The 22,413-nt window shown below is 41.1% G+C and overlaps 1 protein-coding gene across 2 annotated transcripts in view; it reads left to right on the top strand.

Annotated features, from left to right (window-relative positions):
- Positions 1-22,413, top strand: part of PHF21B (PHD finger protein 21B) — a 197,884-nt gene that overhangs the window by 152,092 nt on the left and 23,379 nt on the right. For both annotated transcript variants that reach the window (XM_087722219.1, XM_087722220.1), the window contains 4 exons: positions 10,894-11,244; positions 12,663-12,782; positions 20,098-20,149; positions 21,798-21,874. In XM_087722219.1, coding sequence (XP_087578345.1) covers positions 10,894-11,244; positions 12,663-12,782; positions 20,098-20,149; positions 21,798-21,874 — 600 coding nt within the window. The remainder of the gene's footprint in view (positions 1-10,893; positions 11,245-12,662; positions 12,783-20,097; positions 20,150-21,797; positions 21,875-22,413) is intronic.

Raw genomic sequence — 22,413 nt, 5'->3', positions numbered from 1 at the left:
GCACCAAGATTTTGAAGAGGTAAATTTTTTTTAAAAAGTTTTTGCGCTCTGCAGACCTCCCAAACTTTCTGCACGCCTCGTTTTTTGTGAAAATGACTGGAACCAATTTCAACAGCTGGACAGAGACATCCTTTCTGTAGGATTCTTCCCCTCTATTAAGAAATCAAGACACAAGTATTGCCATATGAGCTGTGTTACATTGAATTGCAGTGCAGCTACAACTACCAGAATCAGCACTGATGTGTGTGCAAACAGGGCAATCTTTCCGCTCGGCTTTGCCTCTTTTCTTCAAGCTGCAAAAGCTAAAAATCTACTTTTGCATGCAGGAAGGCAACAGCATAGGCTGTTATTTTCAGTATCCAATTATTGGGAAACAAACAGTGCTGAGAGCAAGTGGATTGGAAGAAACTGAATTTAACTGTGTGGCACAATAAATCATTCGTGCAGGATCTTGAGTATACAGCATATTGTTTACTTAATTACATCCACAGTAAGCATGGTAGTTAACTGCAGACCGTCTTTGTTGGCAAAATCTCTTCTTGAATGTCACACAGAAGGCTCTTTGGAGCATTCTTAGATTTCTTTTTTATAAAGCCATTTTTCTCTCTCTCTATTTTGGATTGTCTTCTTTTCTACTAGCTGCTTTAAAGAAATAAATTGGAAAACTTAGCTTCGGTTGATGAATCTCATCACCATTCATAAAGAGTAGAATTCTTTATTGGCCAAGTGTGATTGGACACCCAAGGAATTTGTCTTTGGTGCATAATCTCTCAGTATACATAAGTAAAATAAAATACATTCGTCAAGAATAAAAGATACAACACTTAGTGATAGTCAAGGTTACTAATAAGATATCAAATCATGCTAGTAAACAGATAAAACAATATAAATTCTAAAGATACAAGCAACGTGGTTACAGTCGTAAGTGGGAAGATATAGATACTAGGAAGGATGAGAAGAATAACAGTAATACAGTCTTAGTAAATAGTTTGACAGTGTTGTGAGAATTAGTTGTTAAGCAGAGTGATGGCATTTGGGAAAAAACTGTCCTTGTGTCTAGTTGTTCTGGTGTGCAGTGCCCTATAGCGTCGTTTTGAGGGTAGGAGTTGGAACAATTTATGTCCAGGATGTGAGGGGTCTGTAATTATTTTCACGGCCCTCTTTTTGACTCCTGCAGTGTACAGGTGCTCAATGGAAGGCAGGTTGGTAGCCATTGTTTTTTCTGCAGTTCTAATTATCCTCTGAAGTCCATGTCTGTCTTGTTGGGTTGCAGAGCCAAACCAGACAGTTATTAGAGGCGTAGATGACGGACTCAATAATTCCTCTTTAGAATTGAATCAGCAGCTCTTTGGGCAGTTTGAGCTTTCTGAGTTGGCGCAGAAAGAACATTCTTTCTTGTGCTTTTTTAAAACCTTCACCTTGTTATATGTAGTCTAAGGATAGCTAGGCTAAAGAATATTTCCTACAGGAAGCACACTTTTCAAATATTAAACAAGCAAAGGTGATAGTTTGGCTTGTCATTTTTCAATGTCACACTTGGCACTCTATTAATGACTCCCTACAATTTCTTCTTATGAGAGGAGAAGATTATTTAGCACCAAGGCTGATTATGCTACGAATTAGGTGCAAAAGATCAGAAGAACATCCGTTTTGTTCTTGGACTCAACTTGGAATCAGGCTTTCCATACACTAATTGTAGGTGCAGAAATTTATTAAAAAATCACCTTCACCTTCACATTCAGGATATTTGGAGGAAGACTTTCAGACAAAACTTTTAATTGTTCCTCTATCTTCTTTGTTGATAGATTTCACTTGTTTTATCAACACATGAGACATCAGATGGTCAATCCTTGTTATTACCCAGGAAGATGATTAATTAATTTGATTTACAGTATATCCTACTTGAGTAAGGAATTCAAGGTGGTGAACTTAGCTCTCCTTCCTCCAATGTTTCCTACCACAATGTTGTAGAAAACCCAGTGCGTTTCCATGGCTGATGGTGGATTCCCAATCCAATAGGGCACCACACTTGTCTCTTGCCAGGTTGTGAATGCCAGATTTACATCCAGACTTCCAGAAGGCATTTTGTGTTGTATCCCATTTTCACTACCATTAGAAGTGGCTCTGTGACTTCTCTAGTGCATCTAGCTCAGTGGTGGGATTCAATTTTTTTTTACTACCGGTTCTGTGGACGTGGCTTGGTGGGCGTGGCATGGCTTGGTGGGCGTGGCTTGGTGGGCGTGGCAGCAGAAGGATACTGTAAAGTCTCCATTCCCTCCCCACTCCAGGGGAAGGTTACTGCAAAATCCCCATTCCCTTCTGATCAGCTGGGACTCGGGAGGGAGAGAATAGATGGGGGCGGGGCCAGCCAGAGGTGGTATTTACCGGTTCTCTGAACTACTCAAAAATTCCGCTACCGGTTCTCCAGAACTGGTTAAAACCTGCTGAATACCACCTCTGATCTAATTCATCTGCATTTAGAACAGGAATTGCACCCCAGATGCTTCGTAGATTAAGCTAACTTCTGTCCGGTTGGGCTCGCTTCTTCAATAAATTTCCTTGCACCTAGAAGATGTTCCTACCGATGAACACTTTTCACAGTTTTGGCTATTCATGGCCTACAACATTTTTTGAGCTGTGAGCCCTCAGCTGCTTAATCATTGCATTCAGGCTCACTGTTGAGACTCCCTCCATCTGCCGTGCCAAAAGTCAAATTTAATAGGCTCCTTTGAGGAATGTTGCTATCCTTCTAACTCAGAGATAGGTGAAAGAGTTGGGCACGCTCTGCTATAGACAGTTTTGTAAGGATCAATGTGATAACCGTATTGTCTTTTAAGTAAACTTTCCAGACTATCCAGAATAATTTCTTTCCAAAATTTTTTTTAGGGATAGTAACTTTTTCCCAGCTAAAAGGCATCAAAATATGCCAGTGTGTGTAGTGCAGCAGCCGATAATAAGTGGCATCAGCTAATCAAGTAATCTATCCCTTATTTTTTTTTGCCTGTTTGTAATATATAATCCATGACAGTGGCACAGTAGTTAGAATGCAGTACTGCAGGCTACTTCTGCTGCCTGCAATTTAGCAGTTCGAATCTCACCAGGCTCAAGGTTGACTCAGCTTTCCATCCTTCCGTGGTGGATAAAATGAGGACCCAGATTGTTGGTGGCAATTATGCTGACTCTGTAAACTGCTTACTGATGGCTGGAAAGAACTGTGAAGCGGTATATAACTCTAAGTGCTATTGTTATTGCATTATTGTATGGATGTTCTGTTTCTGTAACCTATTTTATGTTGAAGGCTATAAACTAGTCATCGGCCCACCATAGAAAGTGTCCTCACATATTGTATTACAGTATGGTATGCTGGTTTAACAGCTGCAGACAGGAAGGCACTATAGAGAGTGATCAATTCGGCACAAGAAACCATTGGTAGCCCTCTGACACCACTGGATGACATCGCCAGATTCACACCCTGGTCAGTGTCTCTTTGCACTTCTACTATCAGGCAGAAGACATCAAAGTATAGCCAGCAGAACAAACAGGTTTAAAGACAGTTTCTGTCCTTGGGCTGTGAGACTTTTAAATACAAGCACAATCACTCCATGCACACGCTAGTATTTTTTTCTTTTTCTTCTTTTTTCGTTTCTGTTATAATTTTGCACAAGTGAGGTTAATACCAATTTCGTTGTATTTAAGTACAATGACAATAAAGATTATACTTACAGGTGAAACTCGAAAAATTAGAATATCGTGCAAAAGTTCATTTATTTCAGTAATGCAACTTAAAAGGTGAAACTATTATATGAGATAGGCTCATTACATGCAAAGCAAGAGAGTTCAAGACATGATTTGTCATAATTGTGATGATTATGGTTTACAGCTCATGAAAACCCCAAATCCATAATCTCAGAAAATTAGAATATTGTGAAAAGGTGCAACATTCTAGGCTCAAAGTGTCTCACTCTAAGCAGCTAATTAACCTGCAAAGGGTTCCTGAGCCTTTAAATGGTCTCTCAGTCTGGTTCAGTAGGAATCACAATCATGGGAAAGACTGCTGACCTGACAGTTGTGCAGAAAACCGTCATTGACACCCTCCATAAGGAGGGAAAGCAAAAGAAAGGTAATTGCAAAAGAAGTTGGATGTTCCCAAAGTGCTGTATCAAAGCATATTAATAGAAAGTTATGTGGAAGGGAAAAGTGTGGAAGAAAAAGGTGCACAAGCAGCAGACAATCCTGGAGAGGATTGTCAGGAAAAGGCCATTCAAAAGTGTTGGGGACTTTCACAGGACTGAGGCTGGAGTCAGTGCATCAAGAGCCACCACACACAGACAGATCCTGGACATGGGCTTCAAATGTCGTATTCCTCTTGTCAAGTTGCTCCTGAACAACAAACAACGTCAGAAGCGTCTTACCTGGGCTAAAAAAAAAAAAAAGACCTGGTCTGTTGCTTAGTGTCCAAAGTCCTCTTTTCTGATGAGAGCAACTTTTGCATCTCATTTGGAAACCAAGGACCCAGAGTACGGAGGAAGAATGGAGAGGCACACACTGCAAGATGCTTGAAGTCCAGTGTGAAGTTTCCACAGTCTGTGTTGATTTGGGGAGCCATGTCATCTCCTGTTGTTGGTCCACTGTGCTTCATTAAATCCAGGGTCAACACAGTTGTGTACCAGGAGATTTTGGAGCACTTCATGCTTCCTTCCGCAGATGAGCTTTATGGGGATGCTGACTTCATTTTCCAGCAGGACTTGGCACCTGCCCATGCTGCCTGGTTCAATGACCGTGGGATTACTATGCTTGATTGGCCAGCAAACTTGCCTGACCTGAACCCCATAGAGAATCTATGGGGCATTTCCAAGAGAAAGATGAGAGACATGAGATCAAACAATGCAGAAGAGCTGAAGGCCGCTATTGAAGCATCCTGGTCTTCCATAACACCTGAGCAGTGCCACAGGCTGATAGCTTCCATGCCACGCCGCATTGAGGCAGTAATTGCTGCAAAAGGGGCCCAAACCAAGTACTGAGTACATATGCATGCTTATACTTTTCAGAGGTCCGATATTATTCTATGTACGATCCTTGTTTTATTGATTGCATGTAATATTCTAATTTTCTGAGATTGTGGATTTGGGGTTTTCATGAGCTGTAAGCCACAATAATCACAATTATGACAAATCACGGCTTGAACTATCTTGCTTTGCATGTAATGAGTCTATCTCATATATTAGTTTCACCTTTTAAGTTGCATTAAATGCACTTTTGCATGATATTCTAATTTTTTGAGTTTCACCTGTATACTTATAATAATTATTCTGGAATCCTATTGATAGAAAGTACACAGTAGGTATACAGCACACAGTACTCAATATAATATTTTGAGTATTCACTACATGTTTTGAGCTGGCAGGAACTTTCTTTGTCTCTCAGAAATGATGGTGTTCTGCTGCATAGACAAATCTTTCTGGACCATTTTCTTCCAAATATGTTTTTTCTGTACCGGAGCAAGAAAACGAAATGCACAGGTACAGTATAGGTGGTACCTTGCTCAATAGTAGTAACTGGGAGAGGGATCTTGGAATCCTAGTGGACAACCATTTAAGTATGAGCCAGCCATGTGCAGCAGCTGCCAAAAAGCCAACACACTTCTAGGCTGCCTAAACAGAGGGATAGAATCAAGATCATGTGAAGTGTTAATACCACTTTATAAGGCCTTGGTAAGGCCACACTTGGAATACTGCATTCAGTTTTGGTCGCCACGATGTAAAAAAGATTTTGAGGCTCTAGAAAGAGTACAGAAAAGAGCAACACAAATGATTAAGGGACTGGAGGCTAAAACATAAGAGGAATGATTGCAGGAATTGGGTCTGTCTAGTTTAATGAAAAGAAGGGAGACATGATAGCAGTGTTCCACTATCTCAGGGGCTGCCACAAAGAAGAGGGAGTCAAGGCACCTGAGGGTAGAACAAGAAGCAATGGGTGAAAACTAATCAAGGAGAGAAGCAACTTAGAACTAAGGAGAAATTTCCTGACAGTTAGAACAATTAATCAATAGAACAACTTGCCTCCAGAAGTTGTGAATGCTCCAACACTGGAGGTTTTTAAGAAGATGCTGGATAGCCATTTGTCTGAAATGGTATAGGGTTTCCTGCCTAGGCAGGGGGTTGGACTAGAAGACCTCCAAGGTCCCTTCCAACTCTGCTATTGTATTGTAAGATACATCTTTCCTAATTATTCAATGGAGGAGTGCTGACAATCAAACTTACTGGGTCCAGGGTGATCCTGTTTCATGCTGTTCTTCTGTCCACATTTCATGTGAACTGGGTTCCATCTCTAACAAAATCAAGTAGATCTCTTTCTGTCGCAAGTATGGAATGACTGCTTCTCACTGTAGATTCTTCTCCATTGAGAGGTGAAGCCATTGCAAGTACCGTATTTGTGGCATTATACATGAAGATTTTGTCACATGAGACATTGAAGCACCATAAATTCAGGGGTGGGCTTCAAAAATTTTAACAACTGGTTCTCTGCCCGGTTGCTGTGTGGGCATGGCCATGGTGATGGTGGCCCAGTCATCCTCCTATGCCATGGGGGGGGGGTTACCCTCCCTGGGCTCTGGAGGCTTTTGCGAACGTCCGGGAGGGCGAAACAGCCTCCTGGGGCTCTGGCAGCCAGAAACGGCCCATTTCCAGCCTTCTGGGAGGCCCATTTTTCACCCTTCTCAGGTTCTGGAGGCTTTCCTCAAGCTTCCGGGAGGACGAAAACTGCCTCCCCGGGCTCTGGAGGCCAGAAACGGCCCATTTCCGGACTTCCAGAACTTCCGGGAGGCTCTCCCAGAGCCTCCCTGTGGGCCCTGTACTTACCTGGTATTCCAAACGGGCCGCGTGGAGAGCCCTGGAATGGGATGGGAGGGGTTGGATGGGGCGGGGTCAGCCAGGGGTGGGAATGGTATGTTCGCCAAAGGGGGCAGGTCCTTAGCTAGAGGATCGCCTCAACCTGTGCGAACCCACAGCAGCCCACCACTGCATAAATCTGATTTATTCTTTGACAGAGCCAGCCTATAATTTTTAGTCTAGTGGACCAAATGCCAAAAGAGGGAGGGCACCCACCCTTCTCTGGATCAGCTGATCTGCGGGCCACGGGCTGAGGTTAAGGGGCCTCCTGCACCTCAAACATCATAAGACCCGGAAATAAGGCCAAGCGCTTATTTTTTGGGGGGGGGGGTGTCAATAGCGTATTTCAGGGAAACACAATATTATAAGGTTATATTAACCAAATCTTGTAATGTGCCTCCCTCCCTTTGTCTCCTTCATGTCACAAGGAGAGTCATATCTGAGACACTTTCTCAAAAATTACAGTTCTGCCCCAGACCCAGATTTCTTTTTTTAAATCTGAGTTTGTCTTGGATACAGCTCTTCCTTCTGTTCCCAAAGTTTATTCTCACAACTTATGACACTGCCGAGAAACTGTACATCTTTATTCATGAAATCCTGTTTTTGCTTTTAATATTTACATCAAAAGTTATTTAATCGATCGAATAACTTCACACGTTTTGAATTGAAAAGAAAATGCTTGTTGATCAGAACTCCGAAAAGTGGGTGCGGCCTGGGCACTTTGTGGGTGACTCAGATGTTGACTAGCTTTTCCCGAGAAAAATTTGGAAGAGGCCTTCGAGTTTTTGCTCATTTGTTTTAATGTCAGTTGAGGTGGAAGGCAGCAGATGGAAGGTGGGAAGGAGAGATGCGTTAGTTCATTTATGTACTCCAGATAGTGCTTCTCTGCTGTTGTAGATTCATGATTGACTAGCTGTGGGCAGAAATTTCTACAGGGTATGGTTAAAAAAAAAGTCAAGATGATTACCATGAGGTTGTGATCAAAATTCTGCCCATGTGTTATATGTGATGCACACACATGTACATACATACTCTCCAATGGTGGGTTTAAAAAATTGTTCGAACCTACTCTGTGGGTGTGGCCTCCTTTGTGGGAGTGGCTTGCCGCCCATGTGACCGGATGGGAGTGGCTTGCCGCCCATGTGACCGGATATGAAGATGCCGACGACACTTGTCAGAACCACCTTAAATTACCTCACAAACAGCACTGGCATGCATAAGAATATGATGCAAACTTGTTTTTTAAAAGGCATCTTTGGTTTGCGTTAAAACAACTTCAACACACGCAATGTTCTGATTGCACCACAAACGCAGTAGTCATCCTTATCTTTCACAGAAGCACTGAGTTTTATAAATATGAGCATGATAGTGTAGAATAATCATATCCAAGGACCAGTGGTGGGTTTCAAAAAATTTTGGAACCTCTTCTGTAGGTGTGGCCTGCTTTCCGGGTCCACTGGTGGAACCTCTTCTAACCGGTTCGGTAGATTTGACGAACCGGTTCTACCAATAGGTGCGAACTGGTAGGAACCCACCTCTGATACTCTCACACACGAAGGAATTTGACTTGCATCTTGGACTTTTTGAGTTAAATGAGAGATCTAGAACCTTTCAACCATGATGCTATCTAGAGTAACCACCTCTTTTCTCTAGAGCTTATCCTTTCAGGGTTTGATGTGGAACTGACAGTGAAGAAAGAGTCTAAGAACAGTGGTTCTCAACCTCTGGGTCGGGACCTCTTTGGGGGTCGAACGACTCTTTCAAAGGGGTCGCCTAAGACCATCGGAAAACACATATTTTCGATGGTCTTAGGAACCACCAATTTTATGGTTGGGGGTTACCACAACATGAGGAACTGTATTAAAGGGTCGCGGCATTGGGAAGGTTGAGAACCACTGGTCTAAGACAACGGACCCAAACCTTTTGGGTGCCACGGACTCGTTCTGCGGAGAGCAGTTTTTCCTCAGACCGGGTGAGGGCGTGATTTTGTGGTTCTGCATGCGCGAAGGTGGTGCTTTGCTTGCTTGTGCGGGCTGGTTCTTGGCAGACCGTGGACCTATGCCAATCCATGGACTGGGGGTTGGGGATGCCTGGCCTAAGAGAAAAGGCTTCCTAAACTCTATCCCGTTTTGCCTTTGTGAGATGCTGCTTTCGCATCAGCAGAACTCGGAATAAGGTTGGAAATCTGCATTTCAGCAAACTGTTGAAAAAAAATTCTTAAGATAATGATGATTTAATAGCTGACCAGCTACTGTAAGGCTGTAAACTGAGATGACGCAATGCGAATGAGTCAGCAGGTTTATCACTTTAAGAAGATGTCTATATAAGGGAGGCCATGTGAGGGCATCTATCTCTCTCTCCTTGTGTGCTTCCATGTTATAGTTGAAGATTGATTGATTGCCTGGCTTTGCCTAGTAGGTGTATGTATGTGTATGTATATATGTACGTGTATATATATATACCGTGTTTCCCCAAAAATATGACCTGTCCTGAAACTAACGCCTTGCCACATTTTTTGCATGGGCAAAAATATAAGCCCACCCCCCAAAATAACCTCCCTGGATACACACACCCCTCCAGCCAGGCAGAGCACCGCTCACCGACCTAGCGGTATCACGAAGGAGCCAAGCCGCGAGAGCTGGGGGGGAAGGCACTCACGTTGCTTGGCGCCTTTGGGATACCGCTAGGTTGGGGAGTGGCATTCTGCCTGGCTGGAGGGGGGAGTTGCCAGGTGGCTGCTCCCTTGCGAGCGAACTCCCAAAGAGCCGGGCACAGCCTCAGGGGTGAAGCAGCAATGAGGTGACCATGCTCACGAGCAGCCACCCGGCAAACCCCCTCTCCAGCTGGGCAGAGCACCTTTCACTGACCTAGGGGGTATCCCTAAGGCACCAAGGCATGTGGCGCTCTGCCCGCTCCCCAGCTCCCGCGGCTTGGCACATTTGGGACACCCCATAGGTCAGCGCATGGAGGTCTGCCCATGTGGAGAAGGGTTGCGTGAGCTGGAAGACTCTCTGTCCAGAAGACTCTCTGTCCGGCAGCCGGCCCACAACTATAGAGCGCACTCCTAGAGCAGCCACTGCTGGAAGACTCAGCAGCTGAGTTTTGGAGTTTGGAAGTCGGAGAAGAAGTTATTCTCGGAGTGTGGCGGGGGCAGAACAGACGCTCACGCAACCCCTTCTCCAGCCAAGCAGAGCACCATGCACTGACCTAGGGGGTATCCCGAATGTGCCAAGCTGCGGGAGCTGGGGAGCGGGCAGAGCGCCACATGGCTTGACGCCTTAGGGATTCCCCCTAGGTCAGTGAATAGCCCTCTGCCCAGCTGGAGAGGGGGTTTGCCGGGCGGCTGCTCGTGAGCGTGGTCACCTCATGGTTGCTTCACCCCTGAGGCTGCTATGCCTGGCTCTTCGGGAGCCAGTTCGCAAGGGAGAAGCTGCCCAGCAACCCCAAAACAATAAGCCCTCCCTCTATAATAAGCCCAAGGCCATATTTCGAGGGGCAAAAGAAAATAAGACCCTGTCTTATTTTGGGGAAACACGGTATCTAGGCCTTGTAGATAAACCACTGTTTGAAAGACCAAACCTCTCTCTACTGTATTTTCCTCCTGGCTTTCCTCAAAATAGTAGTTACACTGTGCACATTCTTAACAAAAATGATTTGAAAAAAGCCCCAAGTCTACTTTTTTGTTAAATGGCATTGAAATGGCTTCCTCCTGTGGTGTGGTGGCCCAGAGATGGAGCTCTCACCTCATAACCAGGAGGCTGTCAGTTCGATTCTAGACAGAGGCTGATATTTCTCTCTCTGGGCACATTGAGAATATATCTACTGGGGAAAAAAACAACTCCGCATTGGCGACAGTAAGAGCATCCAGCCAGTAAACACTCCACTCCATTCAGTTGCCCAGACTCCACCCCGCAAGGGATTGTGGGGCCGTTAAAAGAGGATGATTGAAATGGCTTCCTCCGGAGTTATGTAGAAGAGTTTTTTTCCCCCCTTCTCTTTCCTGCAGGTTAGGCCAAAGACTCTGATCCCAGACAGCCTCCCAATTTCTCTATGCCGAGATCAACCTTCCAAGCAACCTCCAACGTTTCAGAAGGCAACAGTGGTCAGCATCAAGAACCCAGCTCCTGCCCTCCCCACTGCCAACAATACCGTTAGCCATGTACAGACGTCCAGCAACCAATCGCAAAGTGTCGCAGAGACGGCGGCCCTCTCCTCATCCCTGAATAGTGCTGGGGTAGCATATGCCATTATCTCAACATCTCCCAATAATGCAATGCCCATCAACACCAGCGCTGCTGTCTCGGTGGTTAATGACAGCATTAAAGTGCAGCCACTTCTCATCAGTGCTGACAGCAAGGTAGGTTTCATTAAGGGAACTGCAGGCATTACAAACGACTAAACTTAATACACTATCAGGGCGGCTGATCTGAGCTTCTCCTTAGTACAGTCACTGCCCGGATGAATAAAGTGAGAATCTTGTATGTCTCAGTAAATGGGGTTCATAATCAAATCTTATCACTTGACCTCACTTGGCAGTCGTGAAGGGATTCATTCATATATCCCAGAACTGAGCGATATAAGAGGTCAAGGGTTAGCCAGCTTGCAAGCTAAGCAAGAGAGCTTTTGTAGAATTGGCATAATCGTTATTGGCCTTCAGTTGTGGTAATCAGAAGTAGCCAAGTGTCTAGAAACGTCTTTCATTGCAAACCAATTAAGTGACCATAATGGTAATCAGACACTGTCGAAGCAAATTTGGCCCTTAAAATTAACTGGAAACAGATGAAAACAACGGAGCCAAATGTAACTGTTAAGAATCCAGAGAGAATGTCCATAGCTTTATTTTCAATATGGGACGCGGTGGCTAAGACGCTGAGCTTGTCGATCAGAAAGGTTGGCAGTTCGAATCCCTAGCACCGCATAACGGAGCGAGCTCCCATTACTTGTCCCAGCTTCTGCCAACTTAGCAGTTCGAAAGCATGTAAAAATGCAAGTAGAAAAATAGGAACGTGGTGGGAAGGTAACAGCGTTCCATGCACCTTCGGTGTTTAGTCATGCCCGTCAAATTGACCACAGAGACGTCTTCGGACAGCACTGGCTCTTCGGCTTTGAAAGGGGGACGAGCACCGCTCCCTAGAAACCTTTACTTTTGCTCCTTTCTTGATTCCTGATAGGTGCTGAAGGATATAAACTGATGTATTATAGATTAAACAATTATCTACAGATTGATGACATACTGTTGCATAAGTCTAAATGTTTTTTCAACAACTTTATGTAGGTCAAGGATGCAGAGTGTTCAGCCCAGGAGATGTGGTAGTGTAATTGTGACCCCTTTTTTGCTGTTAGATTGTAGTGATGGTGGTTTAAGAGTTGAAGATGCTTAAGGCAGCCATTCTACCCCTTCACCACTCCTAAATCCCCTCCCCCCCAGGGGTTTCTGTTGTAGGGAAAATAGGAAGATGTGTTGGACATATTTGCTTACATAGATGAAATTATCACCTCAACTCAAAGGATACTTTTATAGGATGCTGACCTGGCATTCAAATCTTGTTCCAACTTATGAATTTTTACATGTTTTATTGACAGAGCAGGCCTCAGCTTAAAGGCTTTGCAGTTTCCCTAGCCAGAATTAATAACTTTAATTCTGGCTAGGGGATTCTGTGAGATAAAGGTGTTGACATCTGGAAATTGTCAACATTGGGGATTGCTTCTTTTCCTTTAGCTATGCACATAATGTTTATTTTCACGTCTTATTTTCCCCTCTCTGTTGATTCTCAGGTCATCATCATTCAACCTAAAGTTCCAACTCAGACAGAAAATAAAGTGGAGATAAAGAAACCTGCTGAAGAGTCAACTCAGGGACCTGCTACCAAAAAGAAAAAAGATGAAAATCCTGAGGTAAAAAGGCCACTTTATTATCTTGAAAAACATGACACATGTTTATTATGTACATCTTCATTATCATCAACAACAACAATCTTCATCAACATTGTTTTAGCCATTGTCTGACCACTGCAGGATGAAGGCCTCTTACACAGGTTTCCAACCAATATGGTCCTGAGCTTTCTTTTGTCGATTGGGCCCTCATTACTTGCTGATGTTATCGATCCATCTTGTTTTAGGTCTCTTTCGTGGATGCATTTGATCAAGTGGGATTCAATCTATGACTGCTTTGGTCCACCTGCCGTCAGTTCTTCTTACTATGTGACCAGCCTATTTCCATTTCAATTATTTTATTCCTCTATAAAGACTATAATAATCTCTCTCTATAAAAAGGGCTGTATGTGTGTATGTTCCAGCATAACTTTGGAACGCCTGGAGCAATTTCAACCAAACTTGGTACACAGATGACTTACTCTCTGGAAACAAATATTGTGGGGGTAGTACACCCCTAAAACCCCTCGGGGTGTGTATTCTGTTAAGATACAGCCTGTTGGGTCTTAAAATGGCTTTTACTGTATTGCCGTAAAATGGCTTCTACTGTGCAGCTCAGTGGAGTTGCCATGGTAATGGCTTCACAGTACTCCACAAGGGGGCTCCCTCTGGTAAGGAGGAAAATCCAACATTAGAAATTACATTTGGGTTAGACATTTCCCCCCTATAAATAAATACCCGAGCAACGCAAGGTTATTGGCTAGGCAAAATATAAAATAGATCAAAGATTGAAATAGATATAATCAGACAGTTTTGTTTTATTTACAACTTTTGCTAGTGATGGCTTGCTGGAGAATATAACCACAAAATATAGCTGAGGTAAATGTAACATGCCTCTTGTCTACCCATAAAGTTGGGTATTACTTTTTTTAATGTTCTCTACTATTTTCCCCACTTCTTTCCTCCCATCTTCTGAGACAAACTCCTTTTAGCCTTCATCCAGTTTACGTTGTGCCTGTACTATGCTAGTCCCTTAATGAAACAATGAGGTTGTCAATTTGCTCTTGCCTCTCGAAAGTCCAATAAATAGTTCGGCCAGGAAGAATTCATCAGGAAGCATTCACACAGTAACAAGCTGAATAGGCCAATATCTACTTGCTTCAGCTCTACACAGAACGGTTATTAGGAAAATGTGGTGCTGTGATAAATAACACAGCTCTTTCCCCATTCTCCAGGTAGAATCTGGTGAAAATTTATGTTCGCTTGTATTTTGCACAAAGTTGAAATGAATAATATAAAGGAAGGTTGTCTTAAGAATTAGACTTGTATATAAACTACTTTGTCATATGTGCTAGAACAATTTTGATCAGAAGTCTGGCAGTGGCAGAACTTAATTTTGAATAAATGGCCTTTTTATTCCATGTGTAAAGCTATTGTTCACATTCCTAATAGAGCTGAATGGAACTTATATTTGGTTTTAAAATTAGACTACAGCATGCTGGGCTGAGCCACATAGGTGATTTTGCAAGATGTTCTACAGAGCTGCATTTTAACCAGAGCGTTATCTAAAATTCATCTAATTGAGAGACACAGTTATTCATCAATTCACTTTCAAAGGCTATGCATCTGCTAAGTGTCTCAAGACAAAATTCCTAGAGTGACAATATTTGAAAGACGATATTAAAATTATATGGTTACATGTGGATTGTAAAATGATACTAATTCTAAAAAGTCTAAAACATTATAGGAAATAGCATAAATCCCCCCCTCCCATCATTACTTTGGGATGGGATTGGATGGATTGGAATAGAATAGAATAGAATAGAATACTTTATTTGGATAAGTGTGATTTGATACACAAGGAATTTATCTGTGGTACAAAAGCTTTCAGTGTACATGCAAAGCAAAATAACAACAACAACAACAACAACAACAATCATTTTATATACATGGAAGATGGAATTTTTGGTATCAAATATTATGAATGTTTACCTAAAACAGGATATGAGGATTTGATGTTAATGGAGGATTTTACAAACAAGTAAATGAAATGCTAGCATGTGGTTATGGATTAAATCTTTGGCATAGATAAGGATGAAAGATGTTTAAATAACTGTAGTCAACTAAAAGTGGAGGTATGATGATGTCAATATGGTAAACATTTGAGTTAAGATATTTGAATTAATATGAATTAATGGAAGAGATGCACCAAAACATGTTGTAACCAGCTGATATACTTTTTTATAATATATACTTGTGGTTTTTTTCTTTTGTTTTTTCTTCTTTTTTTCCCCCCTGCCTTGTTTTCTGTTTTTTGTCTTTTTTGTGTTTTGATTTTTTCTTTTCCCACTGGTGTGGGCATGTGTTGTTTATGTAACAAAATAAAATAATAATAATAATCAATAATCATTTTATATAATTTTAAATGTTCAGTTGACTGAGTTTCAAAATAAAAGAGATTAAAATAACAACAACAACAACAGCAACAATCGTACATCTTAAGAAAATACTTGGTTGATACCCAGGACACTAGCAGCAGCTTGTATCAACCATTAGCACCAGTCAATGGTATTTGTGATGCATTTTTGAATGTTCAGTTGACTTGAGTTTCATGTTTAAGAAATAAAAGAGATTAAAAACAACAACAACAACAACAACAACAATCGTACATCTTAAGAAGATACTTGGTTGATACCTAGGACACTAGCAGCAGCTTGTATCAACCATTAGCACCAGTCAATGGTATTTGTGATGCATTTTTGAATGTTCAGTTGACTCGAGTTTCATGCTTAATAAATAAAGTATAATAATAATAAGTTATCAATAACGTTCAGTTGACTGAGTTTCATGTTTAATGAATAAAAGAATGATGATGATGACGATACCAATAGGAGGGGGTAGTAAAGAAGATGGGAAGCATAATAATGATACTACAGCCATACAACATGGGCAAATATATGCATGCATAAGATAGTACTGTGAGAACTGTTCAGCAGCATAATGGCATGAGGAAAAAAGCTGTCCCTGGGTCTAGTTGTTTTGGCATGCAATGCCCTATAGCATCGTTTGAGGGTAGAAGTTAAAACAATTGATGCCCAGGATGTGAGGGGTCTGTAGATATTTTCTCAGGCCTCCTACTGACCTGTGCAATGTACAGGTCTTCTATGGAAGGCAGGGTGGTTCCAATTGTTTTTTGTGGAGTCCTAACTATCCGTTGGAATCCGTATCTGTCCTGTTTGGTTGCTGTACTAAACCAGTCAGTTATAGGCATACAAATGACAGACTTCACAATTCCTCTGTTGAAAATATAACAACAGCTCTTGGGAAGCCTGAACTTCCTGAGTTGATGCGGGAAGAATATACTTATGGTTTTAGATGTTCATTTCAAATCCTGGGAGATCATAGAACCCCCCAAAATGTGAAGGATTTTACTGCTGATGCTCTGCTGTTAAATAGAGTAAAGGGATGGTAGAATAGAAGGGCTTCTCCTAAAATCTACTCACATCGCTACAGTTTTAAACATGTTCAGCTCCAGATTGTTTTGGCTGCACCAAAGGGCCAGTGGTTAAACCTCCCTTCTATATGCAGATTCATCACTGTCTTAAGACTAATCAATCAATAATCTATATCTTCTGTCTGTCTCTATCCGTCTGTCCATCCATCTATATTCTATGTATCAAATCAACAGTGTCACTTCATTTCCTATTTAAAAAAAGATGTGCAGTGCGTGAAATGATGTACTGTTTTTTAGTTTCTAAATGGCATTATTTTATTAATAATACCATTTAACATTCACACTGAACTTTGTGGCAGTTCATTTATTTTTATCCAGGGTTTCTTAGAGCGATATTGAGAGAAAAGTTAGTGTTATCTATGTATTGCAGAAGGGAAGATTCAGAAACGGTAATTTATCAGGTTTCCTGGTAGGTTTGTAGCAGAAGTCAGATTTTAATGAAGGATCGCCTCTCTTGCAAATTATACTCTTTGAGCTAACACACTAATACTATTACTATTATTGTAATTAATTATGTTATTGGGGTCACTTCAGATGCATATTTTTGAAACAATACAATACATATGCTGTGCCATAAATACAATGTGTATACCTATTGTGGAAACAGTCAGATTTGAAATGATTTCTATTGAAGCACCTACACTGATTTTCAACACTTGGCATGCCTTTGTTATATGATGAGTTTGCTGATTTTGCCATTTTAATAGTTTTCCAGATTTTTCATACCCATAAGAACAAGGTATAAGGAATTCCTCCAATTGTTCAAGGAGCCTGCCCTAGCTAAATCAGGTTTCCACAATTAATTTTGATATCTTCTGCTCTTGCTTTTTATATATATATATATCACAGTGAACCCCAGGAAAATTATTCCATCACAAAACTGGTCTGCCAGTACAAGCCTCAAAAGAACACGAGAGAAAAGCCATGTTTTCATAATTACTATTGGGGGAGAGAGAGAGAGAGAATGGAAAGAAAGGAAAGAAAGGAAAAGAAAGGAAAGAAAGAAAGAGAAAAAGAAAAACTGGAAAGGAAAGAGATAGAAAGGAAAGAGAAGGAAAGAAAGAAAGAAAATCTAAGCAAATGTGCTATCTCAAATAAAGTATTGCTAGGCCAACCAGCTACAAACAGTGACTTGGGAAGAGGTTATTTACAATAGAAAGGAAAATCCTACCCCCATGGCTGAGAGCCATGTTAATTGACTTCATTTAATACCCTCCTGGAGGCACTGAGATCCCCTGCCTGTACTGTGTTCACACCCATGTACAGATAATTTAATTTACAAACATAATTGGACCCAAATTATGGATGCAAATTGTGCCATTTGTTACATGGATCGTTGTGCGATTGTGCCTGATTTTATGACATTTTTTGCAGTGGTTGTTCAGTGAATGCCATGGTCATTAAATAGATCCATTGCCCGCAATGGGCATTTTTTGGTGGAAACTGGAAGTAAGCCCTGGTTTTTAATACCAAACTTGTAAATTGTGAATATGGAATGCTGCAAAAAGGTATATTAAATGCTGGAAACGGGCAAAAAAGTCATAAATCATGGTTACATGACTGTGGGATATTGCAAATGACCATAAAGATGAGCCAGTGGCCAAGTGCCCAAAATAAGATCATGTGACTTCAGGGGGTGTAGGTGTCATGATTTCAAAAAAATGGATCGTAAGTAGCTTTTGTGTGGTCCCTTTGTAACCTTCTTCGTAACCAGTCATAAGTTGCGGACTATCTGTGTTGATTGCCCAGTATTGAGTCATACTATATAAGATTTTAAACAAATATAGTCAGTCTAAATTAATGACACAGGGCTCAGGTTAAATCATTCTCTGGATTTATAGTATAACCAAGCACTTTTCCTTATATTTCCAATCTCTCTCTCCTCTATTTCTTCACTCACATTATACTATCTGACCTTCAATATTGTATTCTTTGTCAAATTTCATCACGCTATGCTTATCTTAAATGCTTATGTCAACCCTGAAGTTGGCCGAACTGTGGCCATTTTCTTTTTTTGTAGTTTTCTCTAGGGAGGTTTCCCTTTTCACTGCTTCAGGGCTGACACAACATAGAACAAAAATATTGTGGCCCACCAGCGGCCTGCGGAGCTGGCAGCAGATTCGGACAGTGAGGAGGTTGGGGAGGAACATGGGCCAGGCCTGGAGTCTGGGGAAGGCTCTGATGTGGGCTCTGTGTTGGAGGCAGGGAAGGGGGCAGAGCCATATGCCAGTTATCAGCTGCCTTCAGAGTCAGATATCAGTGAGATGAACGGCTGGAGACGAACAGCTGGAGCCTGTTCCCAGTGTGCGCATGCACAGAGTTGCCAGGCGAAGGGAACAGCTAGAGAACAGGGGTCGACTTGGGAGTAAGGCCACAGGTGGATGATGAATGGCCCCTCCCAGTGGAAATAAAAGAGGAGTGAAAGGGGAATGGAGTTTGCAGGAGACAATTAGTTTGCTTAATTGGTTCGTGACTCTCCAAAACTCCTTGCCAAGTTTTGCAGATACCAGCCTTGCAGCTCTCCAAGCCAGATAAGGCCTGTGACTGTAAATCCTCCCTCGAAAGACTTTGCTGGATGTGAATGAGCAAAATTCACAGTAAATTAATAAAAGGGTTTTTTGTCTGGACAAGGAGTTTGCTTCTTGCTCTTGGGAAGTCTCGGTCAGAACAAAAGGGGGCCAGGGAGCAGGGTGTAGAGATAGCTAGGGTATTGTAGCCTAAATAAATTTATTTCCCCTGGGAATCAAGGGCACTAATGCAGGTGTTCAAATGGTAAAGACTAAGGTCACTTAGCAACTGGACTGGAGGCTGATTGGACCATGTGACTGGAGACTCTGGGGGAAGTGACAAAATTTTACTTTTAATTGGGTGTAAAACCGCTGGGAACTGAAAGCAGGTTTTCCACCAGGAACGTGCCAATTTGATATGTCCCTATAAAATGTTCTTTGAATGGGATGTATTACCTGGAACCTTGACAGTTTATCTCTGACCTCACAGTAATATCGGGTGCTGTAGCCCAATTCTAATGTTAAAAAACAGGACGCCAAAACCCAGTTTTACCTGCCTTCTGTTTATGGATGTGTAGATTTAGCAGAAGTCTTCCTTTTGGTTATCACGTTTTGGTACCTGGGATATAAAGTTGAATGTCTGCTTCTTGCTTCTCAGTTTTAAGAAACAAATATATATTACTATTGTCTTGGCATTGATAAATAAGCTTTGGGTTAATTAATTTTGTTCCTTGAATAAGCTTCAGTTGATTAACATGCATTTATGCAATTAGTGTAATTAGACATAACTGTATAATTAGTATAAACGCATGTTAAGGCGAACTAGAACATATAATTACAACATGATTTATATATTATATAGTTGACAATTTCAATTCTTAGTTTCAGTTATTAAAAAAATTAATTTCTCTTATTATGAGAAGATCACTGTTTCTCTTTTAAGCAACTAGTTTCCAGATGCGTGGTGGTGAAATTTGTAATTTGTAGCTTTCTTATAGAAATAGGAACTTCTTTGCAGTTTTGATTTGCTTGGTTTTGTGTCATTTTTATGCATGTTCACTGTTTTAATGGTGTATATATTTTACAGTAATTGGTTTGATCTTGGACCAAATCATAATAATCTTCAAATAGTTACAATAAATTGAAGATTGAACAAGATAATTTCATATAAACTCAGAAAGGATGCAGTTGATATAGAATATAAATATTTATGGTAACTCTGGTGGATGAAAAAAGCCATCATTATGGATTATGTTCTTTATGTGAATAATCAAAAGATACAGAAATAACTTTTTTATTTACTTTGTTTCTTCTATAGAAAATTGCCTTTATGGTAGCGTTAGGCCTGGTTACGACTGAATACTTGGAAGGTAAGAAGGCTTATTGTACTTTAAAAAAATTCTTCTGTTTTTAAAAGCAATGTATTTCAATATAATAAAGAGATTATTTTATAAAAAGAGGTTGGAAACCTTAATCTGAAATTTTTTATTGTGTTGTTGGAGTTAGATCTCAAGGGAAAGAACTTGAAAAATGCAGCACGGCTCCTGTGAGCAGCTCTTAAACATGAACCTTATTGAGTCATTATAAGATGAGTAAACTGATTATGCAAGTCATTACCACAAATAACCAACATTGTATAATGAAATTATTATTTCATTTTTGCATCTTTAGAAGTAGGCTATGCAAACATGTTAAAAGTAAGGGCACTGCTGTGCATAATTAAAAAGCTTATTAGGATTAAAAATTCAAGATCGCTATCTGGATTTTTCCTCTTTTTCTAAATAAGGTTAGAAATGAACTAAATGTATTTGAGTTTTAGTTTTTTCTATTCATGGCCTTTCCTTCCTTCTTCCTGCAATGGACACACCTTTGGAGAAACTGGCCCTAGACTGTGAGCAAAATACATTGCAAGGCTTGCAATATCAAATTAGTGTGACCCAAATATTGTGGGCTTTTTGTGAAGCTTTTCTGTTGCTAGGAAAATAAATTTCACATTGCTGGATCAGCCCCAGAAAAAGAAGTTCAGAAACCCAAAGGCTAAGATAATCAGGATGAGTCAGTCAACCGGATGTATAGAAGATAAGGTCGGAAACACAAGGTGGGAGTCGGAACATGAAAAGATTAGGCTACTACTTAGACCTGGAATTGGGTGGGCTGCTGGGGGTTTGCAGGGGTTCAGGAGAACCTCTAGCTAAGATTCTGTGCAGTTCACAGAACCCCCAGATCCCACTTCTGGCTGGCCCCACCCACCCAACCCACCTCTCTCAGGAGTCCCCATGCAGCCCGTTTTGGATGCAGGTAAGTGCAGGGTGCACACGCAGGCTTGGGAAGGGCAAAAATTGGGCCTACGGGAAGTTCGAGAAGGCTGGAAACGGGTCCATTTCCGGCCTCCAGAGGGCCTCTGGAGCCTGAGGTGGCTGTTTTCACCCTCACGAAGACTCAAGGAAAGCCTCCGGAGCCCAGAGAGAGCAAACACGCCCCCTCCCCAATGCTGGTCTTGTTGTATTTGGGTCTTTTCCCGTGTAAGATTGAGATTGTCTTGGCAACATTTGGCCAAAAACACCAGCTAGAGGATGGCAAGTGAGACCTCGCCGAAACGTTGCCAAGACAATCTCAATCTTACACGGGAAAAGACCCAAATACAACAAGACCAGCATACCTACACCCGTGAAAATCTACAAAAACAAATATCTATCTATCTATCTATCTATCTATCTATCTATCTATCTATCTATCTATCTATCTATCTATCTATCTAATATATATATGTTTTCTGAGGTTTTCGCAGGTGTTAGTATGTAGGTCTTTGGTTATTTGGGTTTTGTCCCGTGTAAAATTAGAAGTGTCTTGGCTACGTTTCGACGAAGTCATTCGCCATCTTCAGGCTTCGTGCTTCCTGGAATATATATATATATAAGATAAAGTCTAATCAGAAGGTCAGCTAAGTAGCAAGCATCATCTGATCAAATAAATTTCATCTAAATATAGTTTATATAACCCTTTTGAAATTGATTATAGAAATCCAGAGCAAACGGCAGGAAAGAAAAAGAAGAAGTACCGCCAACCCAGCTTACAGTGGACTCTTGGAAACTGAGGTAGCCCAATATTTAAACATTTTTCAGTTTCACTTTCATTTCTGGCTTATGCAAGTTTAAAGATATTACAAGTCAAAGGAAGGTGGGAAAGTCAAGATTGTACCTGGGACCACATGAGTGTTATATTTTTCCGATATCCTTGACTTATGATCACAGTTGGGAGCAAAATATCAATTGCTAAGCAAGGCGGTGGGTTAAATGAGTTTTTACGATTGGGACCCAATTGATTATGACCCAATTTTATGATTTCTACAAAATATAAAATTACACAATCTTTGGGGAAAAAAAGGATAAAGAATACATTATTCTTTCAAAAATGGGAACAAATGCAAAGAAAATCATATGACGGGTTAATCCTTGAAGACCTAATACTAACATCCGTTGAAAAAATGACAAAAAGATGATGAATATTATTAATGAAATCAATAAGTATGTAGTAAGATATTAACTAATCTGAAGCAATAATATTATGGCCACTCAAACACAAGGTTTATCGCTATAATAAAAAAAAAACTAAAAACAAAAAAAATTAAAAAGAA

The sequence above is a fragment of the Thamnophis sirtalis genome, unplaced genomic scaffold, assembly GCF_051295495.1.
Source record: "Thamnophis sirtalis isolate CommonGarterSnake01/CBP01778 unplaced genomic scaffold, rThaSir2_p1.2 scaffold_9, whole genome shotgun sequence".
NCBI classification, from domain to species: Eukaryota; Metazoa; Chordata; class Lepidosauria; order Squamata; family Natricidae; genus Thamnophis; species Thamnophis sirtalis.
The sequence above is the reverse complement of the archived record's forward strand: the minus strand, read 5'-3'. Positions and strand labels throughout refer to the sequence as shown.